Source organism: Callionymus lyra, chromosome 13 (assembly GCF_982586985.1).
Source record: "Callionymus lyra chromosome 13, fCalLyr1.hap1.1, whole genome shotgun sequence".
NCBI classification, from domain to species: domain Eukaryota; kingdom Metazoa; phylum Chordata; class Actinopteri; order Syngnathiformes; family Callionymidae; genus Callionymus; species Callionymus lyra.
This window is the reverse complement of record NC_141830.1, coordinates 12,334,808-12,352,869: the sequence shown is the minus strand read 5'-3', so window position 1 is coordinate 12,352,869 and position 18,062 is coordinate 12,334,808. Positions and strand designations below refer to the sequence as shown.

At 40.4% G+C, this 18,062-nt stretch overlaps 1 protein-coding gene across 2 annotated transcripts in view; it reads right to left on the bottom strand.

The window, feature by feature from the left end:
* Positions 1 to 956: 956 nt before the first annotated feature.
* LOC148067397 (pleckstrin homology domain-containing family G member 1) overlaps positions 957 to 18,062 on the bottom strand; it is a 45,596-nt gene continuing 28,490 nt past the window's right edge. For both annotated transcript variants that reach the window (XM_087805560.1, XM_087805559.1), the window contains exons 4-17: positions 17,305 to 17,374; positions 13,367 to 13,413; positions 11,385 to 11,535; positions 9,955 to 10,086; positions 8,788 to 8,970; positions 8,617 to 8,712; positions 8,304 to 8,390; positions 7,142 to 7,175; positions 6,969 to 7,061; positions 6,846 to 6,907; positions 6,583 to 6,768; positions 6,396 to 6,515; positions 4,032 to 5,760; positions 957 to 2,883 (exon numbers count right to left, since the gene is read on the bottom strand). In XM_087805560.1, the coding sequence (XP_087661686.1) occupies positions 2,012 to 2,883; positions 4,032 to 5,760; positions 6,396 to 6,515; positions 6,583 to 6,768; positions 6,846 to 6,907; positions 6,969 to 7,061; positions 7,142 to 7,175; positions 8,304 to 8,390; positions 8,617 to 8,712; positions 8,788 to 8,970; positions 9,955 to 10,086; positions 11,385 to 11,535; positions 13,367 to 13,413; positions 17,305 to 17,374 (3,862 nt within the window). In that variant the 3' untranslated portion in view covers positions 957 to 2,011. The remainder of the gene's footprint in view (positions 2,884 to 4,031; positions 5,761 to 6,395; positions 6,516 to 6,582; positions 6,769 to 6,845; positions 6,908 to 6,968; positions 7,062 to 7,141; positions 7,176 to 8,303; positions 8,391 to 8,616; positions 8,713 to 8,787; positions 8,971 to 9,954; positions 10,087 to 11,384; positions 11,536 to 13,366; positions 13,414 to 17,304; positions 17,375 to 18,062) is intronic.

Here is an 18,062-nt window from a genome sequence, read left to right as displayed (position 1 = left end):
AGATAAAACTGATAACACAACAGGAGTTCCAGAAAATCAAGGAAAAGCCTGAACAAATAAAAACGTCTTAAGATGTTTCTTAAAGGAGTCAGTATATATTAAGTAACACAAATACATACATATATATATAAATAAGAAGTATATAAGAAGTAACACAAAGTGATGTTTAAATAACCCACCAGAATCACTGTATAGTCCCCTGAAAAGGGTCGATCGAATGAAATACATTGATTTAACCTATTCAAGACTACTTAATGAAAAATTAACTTAAATAAATGTATAAATAATCCGTCTAATCCTGTTTGTATATATGAATTATATTTTTCATATTGTAATACATATATCATGAATAGTGAGAGGGCTTATATCAATTTTCAACAACGAAAATAAATGTCATTGTTCAAATGTTTTTTCCTTATACATTTCAGTAATTATGTCATTTGTGACCCTGTCCAGAAAAGCGCTCTACAAATATTACTTACTTATATGACATGACTCGAGCATTTATTCAGCGTTCTCTGTCCACTGCCAAGCAGCAGCACTCAACATGAGCTGCAGTCGTCAGATTCATTTTGTTTACAGATCATTGAATGAAGAAAAACACCAAAAACAATATTTAGTTTAAATTTATTATCTCCAATACATTGTTTTATTGGAACGATGACATCTAGGCCGTTAAAAAACACAGTCAGCTTAAACATAAAGCATTATAAAGCATTCCTATAGCATACAAGAATAATTTCCTAAAATGTACACCTTTACAAAGAGTTTAGAATTTTAAAAAAAACAAAAGTGCAATAAAGAGTCAACAAAGACTTGTCGAGGACATACATAGACAATACAAAAAAAAAACTTCATTAACTTGTTGTTGAGTTTCTGAACAGTAGGTGGCGATATTGTGCTTCCCTTGTGTTTTTGTGACTTATATCAAGCAGTGCAGGAAAGAAGACTTATTTTCAGAACACACATTCACAGTATTTGATGGAAATTTGAAGTGAAAATATAACCATAATTTAATAAATATTTGTATCTTTCATTTACAACTTGATATGGACCCAGCCCAGCACAAGATAATTGGGCGACGTCACAGGGACGCTTGAGAAAAATAAATAAAATGCTCCCTGTAATTGAGTTTTTCTTTTTTTTTTTTTGTGATCCATAGCTACGCTCTGATGTGGCTTTCACTGCGTGAAGAAATCAGTAGTGAGGCCCCCAATAGGGCTTAATAAACAATACAGTACTGTAATGTAACTTCCCCTTGTGTGCCCTTAAAAGGAAAATCCAAAATACGAAGACGACCTTGACACATGTTAAAAAGTTTGTTCTTAGAGGTGAAAATTAGATCCAATGTTTCTAAAATACCAGTTTACTCTTTTGTTGACCTAAACAGCTCTATTTTAACGAACTATCTTTTTCACAGCTGAATTTTTTTGTTGTTGCTAAAATGCAGTTAAAAGTGAACCTAGTTTGTGTAGCAAAGTCGTGAAGCTGCTTGTTTATAGACGGGTTGATAACGCGACGAGGATAAAAACACTGCAATGAGAAACTTGAATCCACTCGCGTCCATTAAGAGAAGTCCATTCATCCGCTAGTTCAAAATAGCTAGAGCCTGAACGCAGCATTAAATATAATTTAAGACGTGAACATAAACTCATCGTAGCATTGCTGAGGTTGAAATCGTTCCATATACTACAAGTGCTAAGTTAAGTTAAGACCAAAAAATAGAATACATGAGAAGTGATGGAAGTTTGTGAGAGTGGCAGGTTTTTTAGTAGCGCTTATAACTGTGGGCGTCCATATTTGAAGCAATCATTATTAACATTATGACCACCTGTTATTGGTAGGATTGTGAAACAAGGTTTTTTGGGGGATTTTTGCTTCCAAAACATGTAAGGCAGATGGTCATAATGTTATGACTGGTCCATGCTTCCTCTGTATTAACAAAATAATTCATCTCTAACTGCATTAATGAATCCTAGCACAAATGTCAGAGTAAGAACATGTGGATGTTTCAAGCAAAACTGCTGGAGCTCAGACACTGGAACTTCTCCCTCAGCGACTGGACGATGTTGGGCTGGTTCTGCTGCGACTCGCTCCACAGGTACTTCTCCAGCTCCTCCCGATCCATGGAGCGCAGCGGGTCACATTTACGCACCGGCGTGCACGGCAGACTCTGGGACTGAACCTGACGCCAGCCCTGACCGGACGTGGCGCTGATTCTGTCGTGCTCGCCTTCGTCCTCGGAGCGGATCTCCACGTAGTCGTCGTCGTCCTCTCCGTTGTCCTTGAAGTTGGCCAGGTAGTTCTGCGTGGCGCTGAGGATGCTGAGCGCCGACGCCCGGTTCAGGACCACCACCTGTTGGCCGTCCTGCAAGGTGAGATCCGACTGCCCCGGAGAGGAGCGCTCGGGGAGGCTGCTCTGTCGACTCAGGATGGGACTTCGGAGTCTTTGGGTGGATTGTTGAGCGCAGGTGAGACCGGAGCCGAGCGAGCGAGTAGAAGAAGACTCAATGAAAGAAGGATGTCTCTTAATAGTACTGTACACATGTTCCTCCTTCTCGCTGGGTGCAGGCATGCAGGAGCTCCATCTCTGAGTAGGAGGGGTGGATGCAGAGAGAGGCAGGGACTGAAAAGAAGGGGTGGAAGAGGCGGAGGTGAGCTTGCGAGGAGAAACCATCTGGTCGCCGCACAGCTGGAAGCTGGACAGCTCGCCGTTGCTGTAGGTGGAGTGGAGCCAGTCGTCCTCCAGCGAGGTCTCCGGCAGGGACGGGGAAGACGGGAGACCGGGATGGGTGTGGTGGGGTGCCGAGGAGCACGCCGTCCCAGGAGAATCCTTGAATATCACCTGATCATACAGCTGAGAGTACTCTGCTATCCTGGCACCTGCGGAGAGAACACAGCACGGAGAGACTGTTAAGAACCTGCTCGGGGCCACATCTTCATTAAAAATATATTATCGACAACAAAATGGATAACAAAACATTCCACATACTATTAGTGTAACAGAAAAGGAAGTTACTGCATAATAGGGGTGTGTATTGGCAAGAAGCTGGTGATACGATAAATATCATGATACACGGGCAACGATATGATATATTGTGGTACTGTAGGTATACATTTGTAGTATTGTCTTAGTACTTGACTTTAGAATTTATTGTGTGACTCTTGACAAAGTCATAACTGATTTAACTTGTTCAGAAACCAAAATATTTCTCGGAAAACAACTTCAATAGCTGCTGGTGTCGACTGTATCCTCTTGTCCTCAGTCATCGCCAGGATCTCGCAGGCCATCATCGTTTCTCAAGTAACTGCTGATATCGTGTATGTTCAACACTCAAATGAACAAACTTCATTTGCATGTTAATTGTAATTTTTAAAAAATCTGATTATTTTATTGTATACGCTTTATTTAAATATAAACCATGAAATAATTATGATAAATATAAAATATGATTTGAAAGCCTCAGTTTACTTTATTTATTTTAATTAATTAATTTTTAAGCCTCCTCCCATCAGTGTGTGATTGTGTGTGTGAATGTGTAACTTAGTGTAAAGTGCTTTGGCTGCTAAATAAGCATAGAAAAGCCCATGTACAAAAAATGGCAAATGCCTTAAAAATATGTATTTCAAAATCAACGTTAATAGTGTATTTCCTTTATTTTATTTACTTTTCAATACGTATTATCTTTTAAGCAAAGGGAATATTAACTTATATTTTTCTAATGTTTATTATTATCTTAAATTTTCCAATGTTATAATATGCTTTTAACAAATTGTCACGCGATAAAATAAATAAATAAATACATAAAAGTTTCATCTTTTTCCACTTTCACTTACAGTACCTCCAATTTTTGTACTCAACCCTACATATGTAACATCTGTCACATCTGTCTTAAACTCTAGGGAAACTATTTCTGAAGCTAAACCTATGAGTGAGCTCTACACATGAAGATGTTGAGGACATTTTCATGTTCTTGTTAACGCTCACAACATCTCACTGTCACATCTTCATGTCATGAATCGTCCGTTACCTATGGCGGCCCCGCCTTGTTTCTTCTCCTCCATGATGGCGGCCAGATCCTTGCGCCTCTTCTCCACTCTGGGCCGACCGCACGAGTCTCCGGGGTCCATGCTCCTCATGCGCAGCAGTTGGTTGGCCTTCTTGATCTTCTGGCTGTACTGTCGTGCCATCAGGAACACGCGGCTCTTCGTCTTGTCCATAAACTCCAGCGGGAAGTCCACGGACTCGCCCAACAACAAGCTGGAAGACGCCAGCGGGGAGTCCAGACCTGCGAGCTCTCCGGGAAACAAGCCGTGCAGGTCGGGGTGCTCTTTGGTCGGGGTGTGTCTCTGGGGAAGTTCTATCAAGTCGTCGTCTTCTAGGCGGAAGCTGCCGCTGCTGAGGCGAGCCAGTCTGCTGCGAATGCTCTTGACGGTGCCGGGAGAAGGCTCTGCCCGGACGGGAGCGTGACCATCATCATCTGCCGTGTCTTCACCGTGAAGCAGGTTGATGACCGGGATGGTGAAGGACGACGAGGACCTCAGCGGTGTGTCGTAAAGTGCTGCAGGACTCGTCAACGGAGTGTGTGCTGCTTGGAAACTCACTTCCGGGAGACTCTTGGCGCGCATGTTTTTGACCGAGGCCGCCGTCCTCTTGGGAGACTCGCCGGCGTTCACCGGGAATGCCGCAGGCAGTCGATCGACTTTCTTCTCGTTGACCTTGATGTAGTTTTCTAAGTCGTTCCAGATTTCATCTACTTCTTCTGACATCTGGTCCCCTTTTTGGGAGCGTTTGGAGAATACCTCGGAGGCGGACGAGGAAGAGTAGTCCGGTTCTGGATGCGATGAGATGTCCTCGTCCCCGAATCGGAGGCTTTCTTCAGACACGAACCGTTTGATGCTGCCTGTCAGATCTGGGTCAGAGGCCATCAAGCTGTTTCTCTCCGGTTTAACTTCTCTGAGCTCAGCTGAGAGTGGCTCTTGAAAGCAAATGGTATCGTAGATGTTGTCCTCCACAATCTTGAGCTCGCAAGTCTCCGCCTGACGCTCCCCTTGTGTTGACTCTAAGCAAGTGTTCGAGTTGTTTCTGAGTTCTTGAGTGTTCTGCATCGCTGGTCGGGTTTGTGACTCCTGAACGTCCGATTCCTGGTGGAGGTCCTCCAGGTCTCTTCTGACCAGACCCATATTCTTCAGGTCCTCGTAGCTGATGTTGTCGTACACATTTTCGATGTCATCCAACGTCAGCTGCTCGGCAGAAGAAGATCCAGATATGTCGTTGCTGGACGACTCGGTGTGAATAACTTCCAGGATGTGACCAGGCTCATCAGGACTCTGAAGGGCCTCCGTGGTCTTCTCCCCTGCACTGCTGGCCCTGCGGAGGACTCTGCCAGCACTGGGTGGGGGGTCCACCTGCACCGTGGGCAGCTGCTCCACGTGCCAGCTGCATGGACGGGCGGTCCTGGGCGACAAGGAAGCGTCCTCCGGCCTTTCTGAGGACACCTCAGGTTCTTGTCTGCTTTCCTCTGTAGGAACAAACATCTGGTAGATGTCTTCGTCGTCGTCCGGCTGCACCGTTCGTTGTCTGGTGGGGAACATGGCCCGGCGGGCCCGGTGGTCGGCCCAGATGTTCCTCACAGAGTTCTCTCTTTGTGTCCTCGCTGTGGAGGGAACAGGGGAGTCTGGCGGCTCCTCGATCACACGGGGGGTCCTGACCAGAGGTGGATGGTGGCTCCCGTCCTTCATCAGAGATTCTCTGGCTCTCTGAGAGGAAGAAACATCCAGTTTAGTCACCATTATGTGCACGTCAGGGGTGTGTATGGGCCAGAATCTGGAGATACATATGACGATACAACAGTACGATATACTGTGACGCTGTAACAACAAGGATATATTTGTAGTATTGTCGAGTACTTGACTCTGGTGTTGCAGAATTTACTGACCACATGACTCTTGATGAAGTCGTAACTGCTTTCATTTGTTTTGAAACCAAAATGTGTCAAAAGATTAGCTTTAAAAGCTGCTGTTGTCAACTGTATCCTCTTGTCCTCAGTCATCGCTTTTTCACATTTTTTTTTAGCTGTGGATGATGTAATGACTGCTGCCATCTAGTGGTCTAATTGCAACACAAAAATGAAAAAATGCTGTCAGAGTAGAAAATGAAATTATTTGAATTTTAATTTCAACACAATTTATTTAAAATTAAACTATAAAAACAATTATAAAAAAAGAATATTATTCAAAAAAACAAATATTTTAAGGATATATAAATTGATTTACTTTTAATCGATATAAGGCTGTTAAATATCAATATGCTATCTTTAAAAAATATTTTGATATTGAAGTGTATTGATTTATTTTTATACTACTATGACACATGCTACGCTCCTCTGTTGTACCTGTAGATCCGAAGGACTCATGTTGAAGGACTTCCACTGCTCTATACTGTCCACGGAAGCTTGAGGGTTCAACCTCTTCCGACTGCTTTTGCCAGGAACTCGCAACCTTTTCCCACCGGCCTGAAGGCAGAATCAACAAACCATGAGCAAACGTGAAACGCCAACCAAGACATCCATCTGAACCAACCCGGCCACCGTCGTCCTCATCATCTGCGTCCTGAGGGTGTTGTCCGTCCACTTCCTCTCTGTCACTGAAGTGATCTCCAGGGTCCAGGGACTCCTGTGATTGGTTGATGAGACTGCGACTCCGGCCGATGGTGCCCAAAGCCAGCTGGGACACTGGCGAGAGGAGGGACACGCCCAGACTCGAACGCTGCAGTTTAAAATTGAATAATCAATAAACAACAAAGTATTTTCCTAACAGCAGTACTTAAGATACACAACTCTCACCTTTTCACTCTCACTGGTGGTCACACCCTGCTTCGCATTCTTCAACAATTTGGAAAGTGGTTCTGTAAAAGAGGAACAATTATTAACGTGTTGAAAAAACATTTGATATTCACTTCATTCTACCTTTCCTGCGTCCTCTTCTTGGACTTGGACCTTCTTTTGTTTGTGGGGAATCCTTCTTGTTAACATCCGGACTGTAGTGAAATCCAGGATGATCTGGAGATGAAAATTCAATTAATTAAATATAATCCTCATACTGTACATATATATATATTGAGTTATACAATAAAACTTACGCATTGCGTCCATCTCCAGAATGGCTTGTTTGGCCTATAAATTCAAGGTACAGGAAACAGATTAGATGCAGTTCACAACTCTACCACATGATCGCGCCAAAGCGGTTTAGTTTTAGTCCAGTATGACGTGGTAAACCATAGAAACTTTATAAAAGCAGCTTTTTATGAAAAATGTGTAAAGGAATGACTACATTTTTCTATCCCTAGGTAAATAAAAGTTATAATAATAAAAAATAAAAAAAAGTTATATATTTAAACGTCATCATTTAAAATGGTGATGACCATCTATGGACTCTTTTGTCCTACTCTATACTCTCCTCTTGTCTATCACTCTTTTCTCCATCCATCCTCCCAGCCGGTCTCAGCAGGAGGCTATCAACCCCGAGTCTTGTTCTGCTTGAGGTTTCTGCCTTCTATAAGGACGTTTTTCCTCACCACTGTCACGCTGTGATATACTCCTTGTCGAGTTGCTCAGAAGGGCTTTTCTTTTCTTTAATAAAGTCTTATCTACCTTAAACACTTTAAATAAAATTGAATTGTTAAATCATTATTTGATATACTTTACATTGATAAACATAGTTGAAAAATAACCTAAAATAATAATTATAATAATTATAATATAATACTCTGTACTTATATAGCTTGAAGGGTATGTGGCTGTAATGTTCTTAATTCAATAATATGATCATTTTAAAAAGGAAGTTGTCATCTTAATGCCAAACCAAGTCATTTTATATGGTCTGCCGGATGTTCAAAAAGTAATTAGCATTCATGTTCATATAAAAATACAAATAGAACATCACATTAGTAATTCCTGTTATAGACAGTTAAGTAAATACATATTTAGTTTGACCCCAGACCGCAATTCCTTAAAGATTTTGGTCCCTTATATGATTGAGTTTAATTTAAAAGATCACTTTAATCCCCATTTTTAAGAATAAATAATAAAGGTGTACAATGAACAACAATGAAACAATGAAAGCGAAGAGGAGCTTGAATGGTTTGGAAGACTGAAAAGATAAAAGATGCTATTCAACTATTCAAGTTAGACAAGATGTCGAAAAGAAAGTGGAGGGGAAGGATTTAGAGTTCCACCTCACATCCAAAACAGTCTGTGTTTATGCTATTAGTGATCAGAGAGGAAACCGTCGGTCCGTCTCACCTTGGCAGGGATCTTAGCCGGATGGTTTTCAAGTATGAGTCTCTTAAGGTGCAGGATCCACATGCGTTTGTCTTGCTGGGATTTGGCCTGAGGACAGAGCGAGACAATATCAGACACGCACTTCGGAAAAGTCGCAGCTGCAGGATCAAACCATAACAATTTTTGGACCCATCCTTTTTGCTTACATCACGCAGATTATCTCCCGAACAATAACTCAACGTGTCTGAACAACCGCCTGAGACGCCTGCAAGTAATCATCAGGCTTTACGACCGTTCTTCTCAAAGGTCAAAGCGTTGAATGTTTTTTACGTACCTGGACCGTGTGCTGTAATTTGGGATTCTTGTAGTGGAAAACACTGAAGCTGAGTGGCTCTTTTGGAATGACCTCCACCAGCATCAGGTTGCAGCACTGCAGGAGGAGAGAACCTCGTCAGCGCCGACCCACAATGACAACTTTTGGTGGATATTATCGGCCGACACTGACCAGAATGTGAGCCTTGTACGTGTAGGTTTCTTCCCGTTTCTTCGTGACCAGAAGAAGCTTGTCGAACAGGAAGAGCGTTCTCTCGTTCTTCGCGCGCTGAAGACGAAAGGTTCCTTCCAAAACCAGCTCCCCGTAGCCGGTCAGATCTGGACCTTTCCAGTTCGTCAGCAGGCTCTGGATCTCCTGCAAAACAACAAAACACAACACAAAACATCAATAAAAAGGTAAACTAATTTGTGGATTTAAGTGTGTCCTAAATAAATGTTGGACTCTATTGTATCATCAGTTTGTAACTCTCTTTTCATTTAAATATTTACATTAGAGAATGATCTTATGCCTCGCCCACTGAAAACACTTTTTTCCGGAGATTAAATCTTGTTTACTATAACCACTTTTGTAATTGGCCAAGCTTTGATGTTTGTCACCGCGTGTCTTCAATCACTGGAAGTCTCCACCTCCAAGGGACTCGTTGTATGAACAAAGCAGGGACAGTTACAGCTGGCTGGAGGAGGAGTGAAGCCATTATTATGTCATAAGGGACTCCGCTCTTGTAACCTCTTTTTCGCCAAGATGGGACAGGAGAGAACTTGTCAGACTTTCTCCCTTTTTCTTTCCTTCATATACTAATCTTTCTTGGGGGTAGAGTTTTATAATTAACAATGACTCATCTGAACTACTTCTTCCTTTAGGAGAGTTTTAATATTTGACTTTTTGTACTGTTGTTTATTGAAACCTTTGTAATTATATCACAGTCATAGAGGGTTTTTATCAAACAAACGGCCCATTACCACCTGTTGCTCGTTCTACTTTCACATTTAAAAATAAAAATATATACTTTTAAATGCAACAAAAAAATGAAAAGTTACACAACCGATCAAAAAGAAAAACAATGATTCAATAGCTCCACTGCTCTGTTTTCACTCCTGCAGCATTCCTAAATCCATCTGCTCATCCCGCCTTCCAGCTGATAAAAGCAACAAGCTTCTGCTTTCATGTCTTCTCCTTACGCAACCTTGTCATTTGCGACTGGAAAGATCGTGTGTGGGACTCGTGTAAGAAGAGGTGGAGGAAGGATCAGCGTTGGAGCTGTTAAAAACTTTCCAAATACTCCGTTTCCTCGCCCTCGGAAGGAACGAACGCGGGTAAATGTTGGTGTCATTTCAGCACCTGAAGTCTGACGGCGTGCTCGTGCTTCCTCTTCATGTCATTGATGTGCCAGGCCACCCTCTGCATGGTGTCGATGGCCTCCTGCACCACCTCGAACGTCTCCGTGTCCTTCTCCATGTGGTTCGCTATCTCCTGCACACACCACACACCAGACCACAACGTTAAACACAACACACACCACTGGTGATAGTTTTATATGATGATTCGTCAAATAAATTCTGTCCAAACAATAATCAAAACACAGTTTCTTACCATAATCCCATGAAAGTCTATTATTTAAGTCATTTGTTTTTTCTGTCTTATTGATGATTCTAAAACTTTATTATTATTGGAATGTTTTTGTTTTTTTAAACATTTAATTTAATTTTTTAAATAATTGAATTCAATCATTTATTAAACGATTTTATTTGACTTTTTTTTTTAATGATTCAAAAATATATATTTTTTTTTAGATAATGGCTTGTAAATCCAATATAAAAATGCACTATTATACCAACACTTCACAAATTAAAAAACATTGACTTTAGATGTTTCTTTTAATTATTGTAATAAGAATATCAAACTATGTGTAGAGATAGCCAGTGAACAGTTTTAAGGATCGGGGAAATGTGAGTTCTTCTACTAGAGCAGGTCAAAATTCTCGCTGCAGAGTTTTGTAATAAAAACACAGTAACGGTACAGTCTGTATGTTTGTGTGTTCAAGGCCATCCTGTACATTTACAGATTAATTTACTATTAACAGAACCACACAATATTTAACGCCTATCCGTATTGAAGTACACCATGGCCATCAGAATATTAAAATAAATATGTTCTTATCGAAAGTAATTCTTTGGTTCAATCATAAAAAAAAAGAAAAGAATATCAACGTTTCAAGATACAAATTATTGAAACCATAATTCAATGAATACATAATAAAATCCTTAGAAACCAGAAATAATATTAAAAAAAACAACAACATTTAAAATTCAACAGTTCAATATTCCGATGGTCTTGGTGATACAAAGCCATACAAACTGATGAGATTTGACTGATTTTACTTTGACTTATGTTACTTATTGACGGACCAAAAAAAGATAAATCCTATGACCTCCTTGTTCGAGGTAATTATCAGACAGATTCAAAACCGTTGGTGACCCTTGATCCAGAGTTTTAATCCAGTGGTCATAATGTTATGTCCAAAGATCTCAAATGAACACATTCATGAGAGTAATCTTAGAAACCCTCTTCATGTGTTTGTTGTGAAAAGAAAAATTCCCCCCAACATACACACACACACACACTAGAACAAACACACAGAGAACCATATGTCCAAACATTTGGCTCCACTGTTGGAGACTGCTGTCGCTCTCTAGACGCTGTGGTAACATAAATATAACGTGTGTGTTGGTCTTGTGTGACGGCTGGTGTGTGTCTGTGTCTCCACATACATGCAGCAGAAGATGATACTTGAGGATCCTCTGCACCGGCTTCAGCAGGTAGGAGCCCAGAGGCAGGGAGTGTCGCAGAGATTCCTGCCGCTCGCGGAAAAACTTGGCCAACGCCTTGTTCCTCATGCACTCGGTGAGCACCGCCACGGACCTGTGGAGGCAGAAAGAGTGAAGACGACGCTCGTCTGAGCTCAGACGAGTTGACGATGGAAGCTGACAGATGAAGATGACCTTCATTAACCTGCCTGGAGGTCTTTCAAAAGTACACAATCAATCACTTCCATGTGTCCGCGGCAAAGACTTTACAAAGTGTGTAAAGATGAAAATGACGAAGGAAGCGCACAGACGCACACATGTGTTCACGTCTGCGACGTCTGAATTCCACCGCAGCGCCGCACAGGCCTCGCATTGTTCTACAGGAAACCCGACCTCGGAGCTCAGCATGACCACGATGCATCTGTGTGTGTGTTTGCGAGTGTGATCATCTCACATGTGTGTGTTGTCGTGTGCGCGACCTTGAGGGGGGTCACCAGCTGTTGTGTGGAAGAGGGAGCTGGTGCGTCCTAAACAGCTGAATAGGGGATGTTTGCCGCTTCCTGATGCGCACAAAAAATGTAGGCCTTGTTCATGAGTGACTTTGCTGGACGCCTTTCTAGACCAGGGTCACAAAGCGCTAGAACAATCAAAAACAATAAGTAAAGTAAAGTCGACCCTGACCATGAATAGCTCTGGAAGTAAGAACCAGAATTTTAAAGTTGATCCTGAAAGAAACTCGGAGCCAGTGAAGAATTTTAAGGATCGGAGAAATGTGAGTTCTTCTACTAGAGCAGGTCAGAATTCTCGCTACAGAGTTTTTTGTATCAACTGCAGGCGAGACAGATCCTTCTTGTTTGGATAAGATAGCAAGCTTTGGCATCTAAGACTCGTACTAGAGCCTTTAGATTTTCTTGATAAACACCATATATTGAATACTTTAGATATTTACTTTGAAGTTGCACGTCTCAGTAGTTCACAGCTCGTAGGAGATGATTTCTGACACACACACAGTTATAGTACACAAAGTGTATATTTGTGTGGTAAAGGCCATCCTGTACATCCCAATAACAGAACTACACAATATGTAACATATATCTCTTTAGAAGTAAACAATGGACATCAGACTATTGAATGGCTGATTTGAACATTTCAAATGTTAAACCTCCTAATTTTTATTTCATTGGAATATTTTTAAAGCATAAAATCATATATTTAATTGTTACATTTTCTTTTTTTATTCTAATGATTGGAGATATCAAAATGATTAATCTTGGTCTCTCAATCAATATAAAAATGTCCCAATTATAGCAACATTTTTATATTGAATATTTCAAAAATATTGAATATAAAACATTGATTTTTGAATAATTAGAATTAAAATTAGAATACTCTATGTGAAAAAAATACATGAACTCATATTTGAAATGTTAAATTCAATCGTTCAATATTCTGATGACACATTGATAGTGTGTCTGACATCTCTTTGATGGCCAACATCATCACCCAGAAAGAAAAAGAACTTGAGTTTAAGATGTTGACGCCAGAGGAAAAGCCACATTTGTACACTAGAGCCTCACATTTCAGTAATTCACACCACGCTGCCCTCATACAAAGAGGAATAAAAACGTTAGACCCGATAGAGCGACAAGTGAAATGCCCACGTCTGTCAGCAGGTGAGATGTATCCCCGTCCATAGCTGATGAATAAAAGAATGAAGTGTGGAGAAGGAGGGGGAGACGACGACACCCTGAGGCAAAACTGCTTCTAGACTCTTTGACTCGCGCTGATGTAGTTTCTGTAGAACGTGTCAGCGCGTCTGAGAAGGTAAGACGGTGACAACCCGGACGTTATGTGAGACGCTGGGAAGACGGTGAAGCAGGGATGAGGTCAGGATGGAGGATTGTTTGGGAAGAAATGGATACAAAAACCCTGACGAGGAGTCTTACCTGGGATAGTTGGTGCAGTACTGCGTGTAGATGTGGAACTCTTCGCTCTGGAAGTCACAAAATGACTCGATCAGTTCATGATGAAAAACTTATGTTATACAAAGTGCGGTCGGACGGTGACCTGCTTCGAAAGTAAATATGAGGCCTATTTACGTATTTCCAACCTGTTTGAACCTGTTCAAACCTGCGCTCAAGTATTTATTGTAATCCAATAAACCGCCTTGAACATCTGTAAACATCACCATAAAACATCTGCTTCCTAATGACTTTCATGTTTGAGACAAATGATTTAAAAACATTTAGGTTCAAAATGACTATTATCCATTAAACTCTTGTGTTATCTCATGGTCAAGGTGACCCGAAGGCCAAAGAAATCACAAGGGATACCAGAAACACATTTGTTTTCTGGCCTTTCGGGTCACTATGACCCAGAGACAACACAAGGGATACCACAAACACATTTGTTTTCTGGCCTTTCGGGTCACCATGACCCAGAGACAACACAAGGGATACCACAAACATATTTGTTTTCAGGCCTGCGGGACACCATGAACCTGACATAACACAAAGGTTTATAAATAAAAATGTATTTTTCTGTTTATTAATGCTATGTATCCATATGAAGTGAAACAATTAAAAGTTGAAAAAAGTTAGGTTTAATCGAGTTTATAATGGTACGTTTCTGCATATAATGTATTAGGTGAGTAGAGTGATAATTAAAGTTACATAATTATTAAAATCATATCTTACTTCATTGTATTTTACTGAACTTACCTAATACAATTCTAAACTTCCAATAAAAAAATGTAATTAACTTTTTTCCAATTTTGATTGTTCCAATGCACAAAATTACCGGCTTTAGATTCTCATTATATATATATATATATATATATATATATATATATATATATATATATATATATATATATATATATATATATATATATATATATGTATATATATATATTTTTTTTTAATTAATTAATTTTCTCATTTCCCAAACAGTATTTTTCTACTAGATGGACTTTCATTCAGGTATGAAAAAGGGTAAGTAGGTCTCATCCTGCTTTCTCTTATTGACTCTGAATACTCTGTTTAACTTAAACTCCCACAAACTACTCAATATAAATCACAGTTGACTTGAACATTTTAAAGTTTTAAAACGGCTTCATTTGTTCCCGTCACCCCTTAATCTCCGTTGAACCTCCACATAAATCCTCTTTGTGGTTGTGTAACCCAAAGTCTAATTGGAATCCACTTGTGTCCATAAACATTTTGGGAGATACTGTATACTGACAACCATCTTTAAAGCCACATCGTAAATACACACATTTGTGTGTACGTGTGGGTCTCTTGCTATTAGTGTTTATGTTGATGCACATGCTTTAAATTTGTAACCTATGACAATAAACGTCTTTATCCTCAAGCAGGCGGCCGACATGATGATCCGTCGGCCTTGAGGTGCTCCGTGGGAACTGATCTAAATTGAAGAGCAGAGTTCTTCTCCTCGTCTCCAGCAGTCTGCTCCACAGACCAGAGCTAAACACAACCAGATGTGCCGCCATCGATTCCTGATGCCACACACACACACACACACACACACACACACACACACACACACACACACACACACACACACACACACACACACACACACACACACACACACACACACACACACACACACACACACACACACACACACACACACACACACACACACACACAGTTAAAACCAGACCCACTGACCACAAGATAATGTACATGCAGCTCGTCGGCGTTTGGAAGGAAAACTTGTGCCAAACACACAATATCTTGGAAACCTTCAAACCAGCGGGATCTATAATACACTCCGATATAAATGAATCTCGGATGAACCTCAAATATATTGTAAAACGATGGGTATCAATTGAAGCTTCTCTAACTAAAAAAAAACAACAACTTAAATCCAAATCCTTTTTTTTGGTTGAAGCAGCCGGTGAGTCACCAGGTAACAAGTGATCACCGCAGAAAGAGGTTCTGGTAATGACTCTCTTTGTGCTTCCGTCAGCGTGTAACGACTGATAAAAACTCTCAAAGCGCTGACTCGACACGCTGAGCAGGTCTGACTTGGAGTGGAGGTTTATATATCTGAGAGGAGGAATATGTTTTTAAGAAATAATGAGATTCCTGGTGGCTCAAGCACTGTCTGAGTTTTAGAACTTTTTTTTTTTCCAAATCCTAGCAACTGCTGCAACAATAGGAAGGGGAGGCTTTACCAGAAGTGACCAGTTAAATGAGTTGGCCACACACACACACACACACACACACACACACTCGTCCTGCTTATAAAAACTCAATCTGGAATCTGCCCTTTTGTCCCTGTTTATTTTGACACTCTTGTTATGACTTGTTAGTCCCACTTTGAATGTGTATTAAAAGTTATTTAACATCATTAACCTTGCACCGCTTAAGTGCACTTTAACAACTTCTATTATCTCTACATGCAGAAATGTTTGCGTAACAACGTTGCCAGGCAGTAAAGTAAAGATTGTCTGCATGTTGTCATTAAGCCAAGGTGTGTTGTGTGTGTGTTGTGTGTGTGTGTGTGTACAGGAAGCTTGTTAACAGTTCCTTCTGTGAAAACAGTGGTAATGCTGTAATAACCCTCTGCAAACTCCAGTATCACTCACATTAGATGGAAATCAGACTCCTGCGGCTCCAGGCGGTCGGAAGGATGTGATTCGGACTTTAAATAGCGGCAAAGCTTTACTCTTATCTGGCTCAAATCCAATTCATCCCCCAGCCAAACCACACAACAACTATACCCATGTATACTTGTCTTGTTTTGCGAACCTAATTCCACGGTGATATCTGGGAATGCTATGCTAATTTGACTGCTAAGCAGCCAGAGACGTGTTCAGCGTAGCACTGGTTAAATAGTCCAACAGTAAGAATGTTGTTGTCATTACAGTCCGGTGTTAAGAAGAAGTGATAAAATGTCATCCAATTATGAAAATCACACAAATCCCAGGAGCTTGGAGCCGACAGAAAGATGCGCCAGAGACTACTTTAGAGTCGCCAAGCAGTGTTTTTCTGGTTGAGACAGCAATTATCTACATCTCTTGCTGACAGAGGCAAAGAGGCCGAAAACATTTTTGGGAAAGTTATACTCTGGAACTCTTGAAAACTGGAACACACTACATACTGACTCTTTTAAGAAACATCTTAAGACGTTTTTATTTGTTCAGGCTTTTCCTTGATTTTCTGGAACTCCTGTTGTGTTATCAGGTTTATCTTGATCTTTAAAGTATATACTTTATTGAATATTGTTTTTGATTGTTTAAGCGCTTTGTGACCCTGGTCTGGAAAAGCGCTATACAAATAAAAATTACTTACTTACTTACTTATATACTGTAACAACTAGGGCTTAGAGATACACACTAATCCGATATAATCAGCTCATGATGATCCGATACAATATATTTTGATTCACTTAATGATATCCTCTCTTTTCAGGTTTAGATCTATTATAGATCTAGAAGCCAAATTATTTCCAATCATCAGATTTAAAAGCTGCTGGGTTCGACTGTATCCTCTTGTCCTCAGTCATCGCCAGGATTTCCCTTTGAGCTGCTGAGGACGTAATGACTGCTGCCATCTAGCAGCTGGAAGTATAATTGCAACATCATAATGAACAAACACTCTGGATACTTGCATGTTCATTTGAAATAAAAATATATTAAAGAACTATTAAGAATCTTTCATATTATACACACTTTATTAAACTATAAACTATTAAAGAACTATGGTCAAAGCACCACCAATGTTTTTTCTCACAACCCTATATACAACACTTTAATTCTTTCGTCTTTTTCTCGACCCCACAAGTAGTAGCATTTAAAGTCAGAGAGGTAACGTAAGAAGTTGGAGAGGGTAGGAAGAAGACTCGTGTTTACCTTGGAGACAAAACACTCAGCGATGGCCACAGGGTCGGCGTTACACTTCTCCAGATCGTGAAGCAAGTCCCTGGGACGAAAACCATGATGTTAGCATCCACTTGCTCACATTCAAATATTGCGCCATGAAAACAAAAATATACAACGTTATAGCATTTACCTTCCACTGATTTTATCGATGTTTTTATTCCCATGAATACACACACTTCTACACATATATATGCACTTCATCTTTAATTTTCTTTGACTGCTTATGTTTTATTTTATCTTAATATTTCTTCACATCACAGAATAAGTTGTTTCAATCAAAACACAATTTTGGTACTTTTCTAAGAAGTAGTCACATTGTTTATAACTAGTGACTTTTTAAATCAAATCACATCACGGATTCATTGTTCCAAACAACTGGTGTGAACTTCAGGAGAAGCACAACAGAAATGAGGTCAAAGGGCACGCATTGCTCCAGAACAAACGAACTTCCATGAATTCATACAGACTCCTGCGTCAGTGTGTGTGTGTGTGTGTGTGTGTGTGTGTGTGCACTAATGCGTAGACGGTCCCCCGATGTGAAAAAAAAATGACCAGTGTTCATTGTTATTGTCTCATGTCTGAAGCATGAGGTCACTGCAGCGACTTTAAACCGCTTTAATGTTTCCTTTTACTGGCCAGTTTGTCCAGCCAGGACAGCTGAGCAATGAATAGGTGGCAGGAAAAAAGAAGTGTGTTTGTGTAGACCACCATGACTGATGCTACACTAA